Genomic DNA, 15,310 nt, shown 5'->3' with positions numbered 1-15,310 from the left:
CGCAATTAAAGTTTTCTGTATTTCTCTTTCTCCCCTCTATGTGTGCTATACGATACGTGTTATATAAGATAAATCTTCTCAGACCCCATAAAAGATTTTTTTCCGAAGATTAAAAAGACACGATAAATTAACATAACTTTATCCTTAATAAAAAAAAAAAAAATGTATACAATATCCATTATGTGGTTGAAGCTTTTTTATTTTAAAGATATTATACTAAAATAAACTAATCACTTAGCTTGGAATGAACAAAATGTAAAAAAGTTGTGTAGTCAATATATTCAAATTTCTTATTGGATTAACAAAATATTAGGTCACATTGATGTCAGTGTAAACATGAAGATCAAAGTAATTATGTTATGGATATACTATCACCATGTAATTATTATTGCTTCTTCATATTTTATTATACCAAATAAGTCATGGATTAATGCAAAATATGTATAGTATTAACATATAAGTAATATAATATAAAATATTATAAATATTTCAAAATTATAATATTAGAATGCCATAACAACAATCTGAATAATCTGGTTTGTGATTATTTCTTCACTTATAAATCATTCTCTGCAATAATTATAAATCAATTAACTTTTAAAATATTAAACGTGTGTGTTGTGTAGTATCAAATTGTGAGTATAATAACAGCACATTATTTTAAATTGATCAGACTTTGCATAAGATAAACCTAAAGTTTCGTTTCTTTAAAATAAACTCAGGAATTGCAATTTTGATAAATACCAAGCATATATATTTCTGTCTAGACAGTAGCTTTTGAAGTACTTTTACTGTCTCAAAAGGGGTATTTCAAAGTAAAAATTGACTCTACATTTTTGATCAGAATAATATAAAATTAAAAAATAAAACAGGATTATATCGGAACTTATGCCTTGGTGTAAGCCTGTGTCAAGTTGCTAGTTCTAATAGAAACTCTTGAAAAGCAGAAATCGCATAATTCTATGTTTCGAGGATGATGTTTAATCAATAGAAACATTTTAAAAATATACCAGTCACTTGTATTAAAATATCAAGTCTTAATCCTCAAAACTATATAAGTTATATTATCGTAAGAATTCACTAATGTATAATTTATTGTTAAATTTCGTCATAGTTAGAATAATTATTTTAGATGAATAGGTATAAAAAAACGTTTTTAAGTTTATAGTTTTAATGACATATAAATGATAATACAATGTATCGTAATAAATTCTGAAGTTCAAGAAAAAAAAATTAAACAAGATATAAAAAAAAAAAATAACCACAACTTTTCAAAAGCACATAAAATAAAAAAATTATCAAAAAGAGGTATTTATTTTTGAACGTATATTATTACGTCATCATCTGCATAATACAATGAAAATAAAATATACCTTTTTATATATATTGGTGAAATGTTCGTGTTCATACCTAAACAGTTAAAAATGAATAATGGTTATTTTCCAAAATATATTATTTTTGGTTATTAAATAATGAATATTACACGTCTACTTATCGTGGTTTTCCGATGAACGTTTTGCAAAAACTATTTAAATATGTCGAAACCGACTGAATTGAAATATCATTAAATATGCCTAGTATAAATGTACAAACCATCGTTATATGGCCACGTGTGACTTTCGAAATAATAATTACTAGTTACTACTATTACTTCTACCTACCATTACTCAGACATAATGGATGAAAACGTTATGGGAAAAAAGTCACATTGTATTGTACAACTAAATAGTAAATTCTCAGTTGGCTCAGACCTTAACGCGAATATGTGGCCTTAAACCGTACGAACGGAACGTTCTATAATAATGTACGTTTTACCACCGTTACGTAGAGAAATCGCGATTGACGACGGCTACACTTCGGTGCGCTGATACTTACACGAGTTATACCCTACCCAATATCGTTATTTCAGAACGAAAACAGTACTGTGGGAGAAAACATGCCTGTAGCGACTATTTACGAATAGGTGTAGGCAGTAGGTGTAGACAATCTCTTAGATCTGTGAGGTAGCCTTTGATAGTGATCGGGCGCTATAATAATATACACATAACACATATTATAATATAGTTGTATGCCTATATCTATGTCTGTACTGTAATACTGTAGTAAATGTATGCTATATAGTATAATGCAGGTAGGTACCTATATAATGAGGTACGCAGGGATGACTATTGGGCTATAAATAGCCCCCCCACCCTCTTATTGACCAATATAAATTGCTAGGTAGATATATTTTCTGTCTGTGGGTGAATTACTTTATGTATTAATTGATTCACGAGTTCATTTGGACACGTATGAATTGATTTACAGCATACATTTTGTTGATTCTTGAACTTCGTCCTATACTCCTATGTATTAGCGTTACCCGGCAAGTGACCTCGCGGAGAGGTTGGTTGACAAGCAGTATTCGGACTTATCTAGATAAATTTAACTAGATGAATATCTAGATAATTATTTGGTCATCTTTTATCTTATCTAGATAAATAGTTACAAGGTATCTAAACGTTCATCTTAGATAATTTTTTTACTAATCTAAATAAATTCATCTAGATACATTTTTTATTGATAAAAATCGCGAAATTGTACAAACGCATTTTTAAATATTTATATAGATTCTCAAACAAAGTTTATGGTTTATAATTAATAATGTAATTATTTTTATTTATATCATTATTATTATTATGTTCCTAGTGCCCAACTAAAATATACCTAAATTTAAAACCATTTAAAAAATAATTGTATCTTTTTTTTTATCTAGATAAAAAAGTATTTATCTTTATCTTTATCTAGATAAAAAAGTACTTATCTAATCCGAACACTGTTAACAAGTATCCTAATCATTCATTTTTTAGTTATTAAATTTGGTAAATCGTAATAGTTGTTGTTAAATTACATGATGTAGTTGTTAAATCTTCATAGTTTGCTATTTTTACTAGGCCACTAGGAAATTATTGTGAGGGAGTTACAAATATCAACACATCGCTTTTAAAAATAAATAATTGGTATCTGCAGCCAATGAGATTTTAGTTATACTTGAGTATAATATGTCCATCATAAATATTTCTTTTTCCAAATTTTTTGAATTTTCTTGTCCTTTTGCTCGTGTATTTAATACATCATGTTTTGTAGGTACTGCTACAGTATGTCTATGAGTTGGTAAATATATTTAAATACACATTAAATAAAATGCCCATTAATTAAATAAGTTTTTGGATGCATACTAATTGTTTGATTTATACACATCATGAATATTTGTATTGAGTACCTGAGGGACCTGATTTAAAATTAAACCTACATACGAAACAAATTTGTAATTAAAAAGTAAGTAAAAATGTAAGTACCTATAACAATTAAAAATATATTAAATTAAAATCTTTGCAAAAAAAAAACTATCTAAGTTATTTAATTAAATTGATTAAATTCAAATTTTCTTTTTTTGTTTATTATTGTATTCAGTTTATTTCCCACAGTTTCAGTCATAAATATTAAAAACTTGTTGTTGTGCTATAAGAAATAAAAGATCCAATGGCTCAGGTAGATTATGTTAGTTAACAAGTATATTTACCACGGATTAAATTGTTCAGTCATTCAGTATCATTTTTCCTCGAAGATTGATTCAAGAATATCGGTAAAAGGTAAAACTAAAGTGATTTTAATTAACTTTTTTTTCTGTTGTCATATTTAAATTTATATTATATCAATATATAATATTATGAATCACAATTTGTATTAAATTTGTATACATGAAAATGGTACCCACCTAACTATACACTTATATTATAAGTGATATATAATAACGGAAATAAAAATATATAATTTAACCTTTTCACTTTACCAATCCTTGCTTAATCCACTGGTCCGTGCAATGCCATATATAATTTTCGTGATACGATGGTTAAATACAAGTAGATAACTTACTGCATCTTATACCGTACATGCACATTACATAATTATGCACCACACGGACCGGACGACTATACCTACCCAAAGTGTTCCGCTGCTCGACGTGCGACGACGACGGCGGCCGACCATTCTCGTATGGTAATGATTTTGCTTATAATAATGTAAATAATACGGGCGAGGAGGTGCGTGATAAAATATTATTATTATTATTATTAAGGCGACCAACACACGCACATTATTATATTATGTATACATATTTTTGCATACGCAACGTCGACGTGTTTGTATGTATAAATCGTGCACAACGCTCTATAGTGTCTACTGCTGCTGCCGCTGGCTGCTCCTTTTCCTGGCCGCAGCCACCGTTATGGGTTTTCCGTGTTTTGCATACCTTACGACGAATTCGTGTAGTGTGTCACATGCACACGTATGGTGCACACACACACGTTTGAGTGTTTTGCGCGTTTTTGTTAGTTCTGGCCATGTGTGTGTGTGTGTGTGTGTGTGTGTGTGTGACGATAGACCTACTATGTACAACATTAGTGTCGTAAGTATTTGAGGGGGGATAAGTGAATAATCCCACATTCCCTGAAGTTGGGTTTTTGTTTTTTTTTTTTAAATTTATATTTGAAGTTATGTGTATACTATTGTGGCTGCAGAGTAATAAAAAACTGTCGAATAAGCATTATTTATAGTATAATGAAAATTGTATATTACTATAAAAAAAAAAAAATCCAAGTTCAAATAAGTGTCGTTAATGATCCTTCCGTGTTACAGCTATATTGGAAAATTATAATCCCCCGATAGTCAAGTTTCAGATCTGCCACTGAATAGTGTATTATATATATCTTCGGTAAATGTGTAATAATGGTTGGCATATACGAGTCATCTGAAAACCGCATAGGATTGGTGGTACCTATACATTGACACGCAGTTAACCATACAACTTATCCCCGAGCCGACCAACCAACATTTATTTACCTCTCGATTTACAACGCTTCCGCGGACGACCGATAAATTAAATCCATATATAATCGTTTATTCATGAAAAAAAAATGAAAATTATTTGTAAACTAAATATTTGAGTTTGCAACTTGCACTTTTTGCTAATAAATCTGACCCAATATAATAACACAAGTACACAACTCAACACCTTTTACATACAAACACCCTTGTTCCTTGTGACCTTGTAACAACAAATAATACGAATAATTGGATCATTTTAAATAAATATCTAGGTATGATTTTTTAACGAAAAGTTAGCTGACCAAAAACGTTGGTTGACTCGTCTCATAAATAGGCGATTTTATATTTGAATATATTTTATTATTATACATAATATAGCAAGTGTATGTCATTTAGCCGAAATCACGTTGGCTGTGTACCTCTAATATAACGAAGTCATCGTCTCGGCGGTAATAACTATACACCCGATTTTATGGATTTTCGACGTGGCTGAATCTAACTTACTCGAAAATTACGGAACTTGTACGATTATAAAGTTTACTACAATGTACTACCTGCAGTACATTGGCGACGAAATGGTATATTATTAAACAGTATTACATTCGAACATGCAGAAAATACGTTAAGACGCTACGGTATTAAATAGAGCTAATTTAGCTGCTAATAATATAATATGTATACATTCTATAATAAGTGCGTACATTAACACTGCACAAAAGTAATCTGCATCAGTGGCTTCTCATTTGAGTAATGTTATACCCAGGCGCGTCAATTTAATACACTAAAAAAAATAAACATTCGCATAATAGGGTAATATTCAGCAAAAATTTCACAGAACAAAGAATTTAAATAAGATTCATAATAATGATTATGGTTTGAAACGTATCAACAAACAATATGCGCAAAATATTTTTCAAAAAGTTATTATATATTAATAATAATTAATATTATCTACTATGTGTACCTAAAACATAAAAAGATAGAAAAAAAATGTATAATAATAATATATCAAATTATTATAAAATATAGGCATCAAATGTCAAATCCATAAATTTTTTCCCCAAATATGTAATAAAAAAAAAAATTGTATGCATTTATTTGCACACTAATGTCTACAATATGTAAAACACAAATTCATATTTATAATGGCGGTATCATGAATTTGATTCAAACTTGTTTTTAATTCAGAATTAAATTATTTGATGTAGGTAAAAACTCAATAAATCCAATAGCCCTGGTTAAAACACATGCCATAATACATAAACTCCTAAACCGAATGTATATTTAGGTAATACCTATGTAGTATGTATAGTATACTGCATTTCTACGCTAATATAATAAATAATAATATAATACATTTTCAAGTGATATCGAAAAAAACATGATATTGCATAGACAAATGTTTCTTATTTTAATGATGAAACTATTGTTTTTTAACTAGGATTAATGATTATAGCCCAGGTGGGTTTTATCCGCTCGAAATAGTTTTAAACAAACAATTTATTATGGATTTGTGGCGTCCTTATTATGTAACCCTAACCAAATGTATACCATGCATACTAGGTTTAATATGATATTTATAAATTTATGTTTAGTTGTTTACTCAAAATTTAAAAAAAAACTAACTTAATGATTTTTTAACACTAAATGTCCACTAAATATATAATATTTAAGGGAGTATTATTTAAAATAAATATTGTGTTTAAGATGTTTAATGATAATTAAAATCATCAATAACTAGATAATATAATAACTGTATAGGTACAACCTTATAACTATAAACAATAGAAAATATTCCATATTAGTTCCATACTATTTCCTAATTAATCCTAAATGTGAATGATTATTAATTAACGATATAAATAGGTACCTACTTCATTATTATAATAGAAACGTTACTACAAACTTATTGTCTCTAAAATTTGAATGCATGCATTGATTATTAGTTTAAGAACTAAACTAAACTTTCACGAGCTTATGAAATTTCAATGTACCACACATGAAATCATTTATATAGCTATTATAAAACTGGTAGAAACTGTTAAGTAGTATTATACGTTTATACAGCATATAATAAATATATTATTCAAGTTATTTATGTATAATATATGCATTTAATTAATTACCTGCCGTTGAATTGTAAAAAAAACTATTAATTATTAATTAAATAATAATACAATGTATTTTTAATTCGAGGGTTTTATTTAGCATTAAAGCCAAAGTCTGTACAATACAACATTTCAACTCACAAACTTTTTTTAAACGGAATTTGCTTTTAAAGCAGGTGTTAATATTGTTTTATGCTGTAAAGTGTAAACTCAAGTCATAACAGATTTTGTGAATCAGTTGTTTTTATATGACAAGGAAATACTATTTAATGATACTATCATATGACTGTATCATGAGACTGGTTAGGAAATGTTAAAAAATTTACTTTCCCAATAATTATTACCTTTGCAATACTTTCACGGATGATTTACATTAAAACTGCAACCTACACTATTTTTCTTGAACATTTTATGAATCTTAATGTATACTGCATATTATTATAATATGTTGTTGTTTAAAATTATTAAACATCATATTGTAATTGAAAACAATTAAGTGTATTATTGTTATTACAGGAAAGATATAACCTATATACCTACCTTTTTTTATGGTCTATCACGGCGCTACGAGGAGGTACTTCACCTTTGCGAGCTGTCTTCCCCTACCAATATACCTACTTAATATATTTCTTAATTAAGAAAAAAATCTTTTCCAATAATATATAGGATAATATAAGAAAAAATATAAACAAATATAGTACCTATTTTTATTTGTGTTGTTTTACATTTTGGTATTAATAATATTAAGTTTATCTGTATAATACAAAAAAAATTAACCAACCATAATATTATTATCTTGTATGCTAAAACTTTGCAGAATAATTTTTAATTTACATAAAACAGTGTTAATGGCAGTTACTTCTCATTTCTTAAACAAGGGTACCTATAATAATATAAATAATATGATTGCGTTATCATAAAAACCATGAATTTATGTATGTAAAATGGATTTAATGGAAATACATTTCTAACAAAATATATAAAGTGTAGATACATGTAAAATTTACGAAATCAACCAATTAACTGAAAACTTGAATACAGTTGTATAATCTTTTACTCTTTATTGTTTTCTCATCAATTAAAATTCTCGCATATTAAAATGTTAAATATGTGGATACTTTTAAAATTAACATGCAGAAATGACGAGTTATAATTAATTCCTCGAATTCGTTAGTTATTCAAATTTTTAATATGTGAATTATGAAAACCGATTATTATTTTAAATCAATAGATTGTTAAACCAACTTAAATTTAATTTAATTGTTCGGAAGGAAAGTATTTTAAAAATAATGTAAGGTGAGTATATTTACATAAATTATAAACCATATAAACTTCGAATAAAATTCTATGATTTTATAATAGGTATGTATTTAATTATGTAAATGTGAAATGAAAATCTTTGTACAGGGTAAACTCTGGAACAGCTTATCAGATATTCTTGATTTTTTTAAAAAACTTAAAAGTATATCACGAAGAAGGTTTCTATGAAAAAAAATTTAAGGAAAATCCACCGGAAAAGTATGAAATCTAGATGTCAAAAATACAATTGTGGCGCCATCTGTCCTGAAAAAAAATAAGCTAAATAATAAAATAAAAATTTAGTTTATTGTTGCAGATTAAAATAATAATAGTGTATTAGGTATATATTGATTGCTATTAGTTAATCGGGCATGTTTGTTGATGAATGAATGAAAAAAAATGAATGTTTGTGTGTAGATTAGACTTCTGGGAAGAAGATAGGCTAATTTAAAAAAAGGGTTAACTTTGGTTTGTTTTTATTCATCAGATTTTAGTACGGTTAGGTTAGGTTAGGATTTTGTATTAATTGATTATATTAATCCACCGTATGTGGAATTAAGTAAAAACGACAAAGTTGGTATAACTTTGATACTTTAGAGTTAAATCATACACTTACGTACAAACTGCATGGGGTCCTAACCTACCTGATAATATACTGCTGCGAATGAGAATTTTTATTCCGGGCAACAGAAAAGTTAAGATAAATTTTGAACATCATACACCGAATATTAAATAACAAAGTTTGAGTCATATAGAGTTTGGTACATTTAACGGGCGACGAACTGCGCGGGATCAGCTAGTATAATTATATATTGTGGTCATTTTTTTATTTATCTCTCAATTATTATATATACAATATACATACAATCAAATTAATATTATTTTAAAAAACTTTTATTTTTAATACAAAATATACTCAACTTTTAAAAAAAAACATGTAATGTAGATTTGTTGTATAGTCATATACCGTTGAGGTCAAGTATGCCACTGTTATATGCCAAACAATTTTGAGTTGAGACATGCTGTCAGCCTCAATGTCTAAGAACATTTTTTATTTAATTTATATAATACTATCATAATATAGGTATTGTAATACTTATATTTTACTATTGATTATTAGTTTTTGACCCAAAAAAATTGCATTTATCTTACAACTGTTTTAATATTATGTCATATTATAATACTATAGGTGTTATTAACTTATAAGTAAATACCGGCGTACCACGTAGAATGGTGTGAACAAGTTTCATGATTTAATGTAAGGTATAGAAAATACAAGATAGCAAAAAGTTTAAAGTCTCCGTGATAAATATTTTTTTTTTAAATTTGGGACAGTAAAATTACTAAAATTGTAATTTCCTGCTTGAATATGGAATTTTGTAAAAAATTAAAATATTAAAATGTTAGTAAAAAACTAAGCTATTTTCGATATTTTTAGAACACTTTAATACCTTTTTAGGAAAATTGTGTACGTAGGTACCTATTTAATTTTAAAATGTAATTTTTTACAAAATAATTTTTAAATATTTGTGATTCTACGAATTTAGTCAAATTTTGAACTTTAGACGCTTACAAAAAAACTTTGCCTTTGTATATTTGATATATTAAATTAATATAAGAATTGTATAAACTACTATAGTATAAGGAACTTTGAATTATATTTCCAAGCTTTTCCACCAAGCATAAAATAGCATTTCTAGAAAAAACTAAATTTTTCGAAAATTCTATCAACAATTTAAAATTAGTCTAATTATTTTGAAAATATTATCTTTGTAAATAAAAATTACAATTTAAGCGATATAGTGGAATGTTTCTCATTTATACAATCAATAAAGTTTAGTATAAAAATTGAATTTCAAAAAAGACTCGATCAAATTTCTTCACAATAAACCCACGTAAAATTTGAAAATTAAATCATTTTTACTGCTATTTTTACATCATTATAAAACCAATAACATCACTCAAAATTTAAAATATAAAGAAATTATTTGTGTTAATTTATTCCTATACGATATGTAATTTATTTGAAAAAAATTACAATTTAAAAATAAGTATGAAAACTTTATTCATATTTATTATTTATCCATCATATATTTCTTTTCAAAAACTTAAATTATAGTATACATTCCATTTGTGTGAATAACATAATATTAAATCTATATATTATTTATCAAATTTACATAATAATATATAATGTTAGTGATTATAAAATGTTAACTAAATAAGTTTAACTAAATATAGTCATTTTTCGATTAATATCAGATTAATATATTTGTATAGAAATTTGAAATATCTTTGAAAGTATAGATTGTATAATTTTTTACATTTTTTTTAGAATCATTTTATTCAATTTAAAATGTTTCAACATACATTACAAAATTGGAAATTGGAAATCTAAAGTATGAATCAAGTTATAAATCTCAGTGTGAAATATAATGAACTGAATTTTTATGACTGTATTACAAACACGAAACTGATAATTTGTTGTTAATATAAAACATATATTATAATATTATGTTGAGATAGGTGGTGAATTGTTTTAATAAAGCTGTATCAGTATTTTTCACAATGCAACTATTGTATTATTGCACAATAATAAAAACGTGTCCGTGGATAAATATGGAAGTTACGGATAGAGAAGTTAAAAATATGACTGAGTGAGTGGGTGCCATTTATGGCAATAACACCGCTGGGCCATGATAGACAGCAGACCATCATAACGTGTGGTGGAGGTGTTCGGGTAAACGTTTGGTTTAATAATAATAGCATCGACACGTGTGCTCGGTGATTGAATGGTACTTAATGGTATAATACAGGCATACCGAACACAAATCCACTTAACTTTACAGGGAGTTTATGCCGCGGAGCTGGGGCCGTGTGAATGATTGATCGAGTGCAGTTACCACTGAAAAGCGCGCGTCTATCGGTTTTCTCTTCTTTATCACCCCCCCCCCCCCCCTTCGATGGATACTCACAACATCTTGCCCCGAAATGAAAGGAGGAATAAAAGAAACCCCGCAGGGTCACGCTGGTGGTAGAAACTTTGGAATTTGACAGGGCAAAATAAAACGCATTGCAGACGCGTCGATCAAATCGTGGTTTTTACCCTGCGGCCCCTTTGCGGCATATAGTTCCCCTTCAGCTGTAACCGTGGGACGGATTCAAATGTACATTTATCACCCTTTTATTTGCAATTCGTGTACAGCTCATAAAAATCTGATGGGATATATATTTTTGGTAATGCTGTGTAAAAAAAATAAAGGGACAAAAAAAGATGCTGAATAATAAAACGAGATAGAGCAACAATAATTAACGTATATTCCTTGACAATCGTAAATTCTAGAATTTTTTTTTGTTGAAAATAAATTAAGTTCAAACAGAAATCATTTGAAGACTGGAAAAAAAATTTACTACCCATATTCCCATATTGCACATTTAAATTTAATTTTTGGTTTTCAACCTGCAGATCAAACATAAAAAAATTAAAAAAGAAAAAAAGAACGTGTAACGAATTACCTAATTAAATACCTAGATATTATAAAAAGCAAAAAGAAGTTCACTGTATGGTTTCCCACATCCTACCTATTCGTGTTTTTTTTTCAATTGTTGTAGCACATATTCTTATTATGCCTTTGTGTATACATTGTATATTCTCAAATAAAAAAAAAATAAAAAAAAGATAAAGATATTATAAATTATAATAATTGTATTTATTTACAGGAGACTGGTCGAATTCGCCACCAGATTGCATCATGGTTAAGTGTCCGCCAATCAGCGTAGACGATTCCAGGTTGATCATGGTTGAGTACAACGACACGTACGGCAAACGAGCAGCATTCAAATGTGCTTGGGGCTTTCAAATGTCTGGTGTCAATTCGATTGAGTGCTTGGCGGATTCCACGTGGTCGCATCGAATACCTACGTGCACCGGTAATGGTTGTTTGCTCTAACCTTTAAATTGTTTTTTTTTCTATTTAACTTTTAATTTTTACAAGTTAAAAAAAGAAAATTTACTTAAAAAAATTATTTAACTAGACCGGCTTTGTTAAATATTATTGGTAGGTACATTATCTTTGAAACATAAAATATGTTCAGGCACAGGTAATTAAATAAAAATAATTAAGTATTGTGTGTCCTGTACTATAGTTTCCTTTAGAACTTAGAACAACTAGATTTTTATTAATATAATTTAGATAACTTCAGAATAATATTGGTAGGTACTGTGGTATCACCCGTATTAGACAATACGCGGTAAACCAACTATCGCCTTACCCTCGTATTCTCTAGTTAATGACACTCTCTAAAGTTAATTAGAATGGCACTGTTAACTCGTTGAGGTACGATGGTAGGCGCTTGTCAATTCTTAGTTCGTTCCTATCTAGTTGAAATGACTCAAAGATTACATATACCTTGGCACTATTCAGTTTAATAAAACTTCATTGACACATAGTACGTATATCCCGGCGCTGTTCCTATAAAAGGTAAGAACGTAAGAATGACTAAAATAATGTTTAACTCGGGTTTTCAGGTCGGAAACACTTTTATTGTATTTAAAACAAACATAAATAAAACACTTAGCAAATTCAGATCGCCTAGCCCGTACTACGATCGGCGTTTCACACGCACGTCGTAGCTACGTCCTCGCCGAATCACTCAGCGACAACGGGGGGCCGTGCCTGCGCGTACGGCGGTGTTATATAGAAAATATTATTGTCGCCTCAGCACATTATTGCTTCACTGGCCTGACCTATGTCAATAATTTACAATTTGAAATATTCCCACCTATATTACATATATATAAAATAATATTATTTTGACGACTGTCTGCAATATACGACAGTACCTATAACTGTAAGATCCTGAATATGATTAAACTAATTTCCATTTTCACAATATTGACGCAAATTTTGAGAACATCAATCATTATAATGATGTTTGAGTTTGACATGTTCTAGAATAAAATAATGTAACTAATTGGAAATTGTATACCACTGTGACTGCACGAGGCGTCGAGGCTTAAATCTAATGATTCATTTGCATGTTGAGCAAAGGTATAACATAAAGATCAATTCACATTCACCACCTGATTAATATATTATAATATCCTCGAGTGCTAGCTAATCTTCTTTCAATATAAAACTTCAGCTTTGATTCTTAGTAAATCGCAATAATTGCAGTGACAGATATTCGTTTGACATTATAATATATTGATCATCCTAGAATATAGCTTCACAGTTGTATTTGATAATCTGTTTGCTAACTAGCAATAAAACATATTGTAATGACTAATGAATTACTATGGTTAGGTTTCAACCAAATGATATAAAAAAAAAAACCAGGGCAGTTGTTCTGATGTATATAGGTTTCGAGTTAACATTGAACACTCACTGTATTGAATTTGTTAAATTTGAAATCAATGATAAGTCATTGCGGAGTCTGTGGAGTCAAGTGTGTCAGAATTTATTCCTAAGAATATTCTATAATTTATTCATAGTAGGTATAATATTAAAATATTTATTTTTCTATTAGTTGTACGGTTTGTATAATAATCAAATGTCGTGAACGCTCGTAAAAATAACACGATTACATTTTTTTTAAATGCCAGAAATAAAATCTTATACGGAACATTATACTATATTTTATAGTCTTAGCTAAACAAATTAAAACTTGGATTATTTAATAACATCAAAATAATTTACACATTTTTGTACATTACAAGAATTTTGTCAACATTTTATAATTAAATTCTTAAAATACAAAATTTTTTTAAATTTTTAAATTACTTTTTAAATCAATGTCTGTAAATAGTAGGTACGAAAAAGAGGAACATTCTGCTAATTTTTTAAGTAATTTTAATAACCTTGAAAAAAATACTAAAAAATAAGTTTAAAAATTGCTAAAATATGTTGATGATTCTATCTCGTTGTTACTTTACTTTATTTTCCTGTTTTTCTGTCAACGAACTGCTAATTAAAGTATATTTTAATTTATAATTAATTGTATAACAATATTATGAATTTTACTTAAATATAATTTTTAATATTTTTGGCTCAACAATTTTGAATTGGTTTCTAAGTTATTGCATATGATTAAATTAACTAATATACTATATACCTCCTTATTAAGTTTTCTCAAGGCTCTGCTCATATAATTATAGTATACTCTACTGAATGTTTCAAGTTTTTTGGTGTGAGAATTATATTAATTTGTATATTATAAACACAATACATTAGCGTTAAGGTAAACGCCGTATTCATTATTCTATGTAACCATCTACAAACTTTCTGGAAGTAATACACGTCAAAAAAGCACCATAGCTTTTAAACCTAAGTATCTCATCAATCTTATAACTAAAGAGAAGGATGGCTGTCAATCAATGATATATTTATATATATACTGTAGAATTCAATAACTACGTAATTACTAATTTTTATTTCATACTGATACCAACACATTTTTATACAACTGAAAACTTATATTGATTGATGTGTATTATAATTACAGTTATAGAAGTAATGATACTTTTACTTGAGTGTTTTGTAGTCAACTAACAAAAAATATTTTAAGCTAAATTCAGTTCACTCGTGACAATTGACAATGAAACATTGTGCTTTATTGTTATATTTTCTTCCTTTTCTCGATTTTTTTCTTTAATTTTGTCCATATCCTTTCACAAAAAAACCAAATTAATCAATTCAGTTCCAGCTATATTACGCATCTCGTCAGGAAAAATTAGCGTCACCAGCTCAAATTTGGTAACTTACTTATAATAATTTATGTACCCGGTGATGTAGGTACAGCCGAGGTATATATATTCTAATATTCGGCCCGTTTATAACTGTTATCTTGTGATAAACCGTCGTACACAATGGGAGATAAACATCCTAAAACCATATCCCCGTTAATAATACCAAAATCTCATCTACACAATGTATCCGATTCACACTATCATTTCATCATCACAAACTCAATCATCATTTCCGTGATCAATGACTTCAGTTCTTATAATAATAGGTATAACTAATATTATAAAAAGT

The 15,310-nt window shown here is 27.9% G+C and overlaps 1 protein-coding gene across 1 annotated transcript in view; it reads left to right on the top strand.

Moving 5' to 3' along the window:
* LOC132948036 (locomotion-related protein Hikaru genki) overlaps positions 1-15,310 on the top strand; it is a 140,198-nt gene that overhangs the window by 110,562 nt on the left and 14,326 nt on the right. The window contains exon 8 of the mRNA XM_061018295.1: positions 11,994-12,203. Within this exon, the coding sequence (XP_060874278.1) occupies positions 11,994-12,203 (210 nt within the window). The remainder of the gene's footprint in view (positions 1-11,993; positions 12,204-15,310) is intronic.

This window comes from Metopolophium dirhodum, chromosome 7 (assembly GCF_019925205.1).
Source record: "Metopolophium dirhodum isolate CAU chromosome 7, ASM1992520v1, whole genome shotgun sequence".
Taxonomy (NCBI): Eukaryota; Metazoa; Arthropoda; class Insecta; order Hemiptera; family Aphididae; genus Metopolophium; species Metopolophium dirhodum.
The sequence above is the reverse complement of the archived record's forward strand: the minus strand, read 5'-3'. Positions and strand labels throughout refer to the sequence as shown.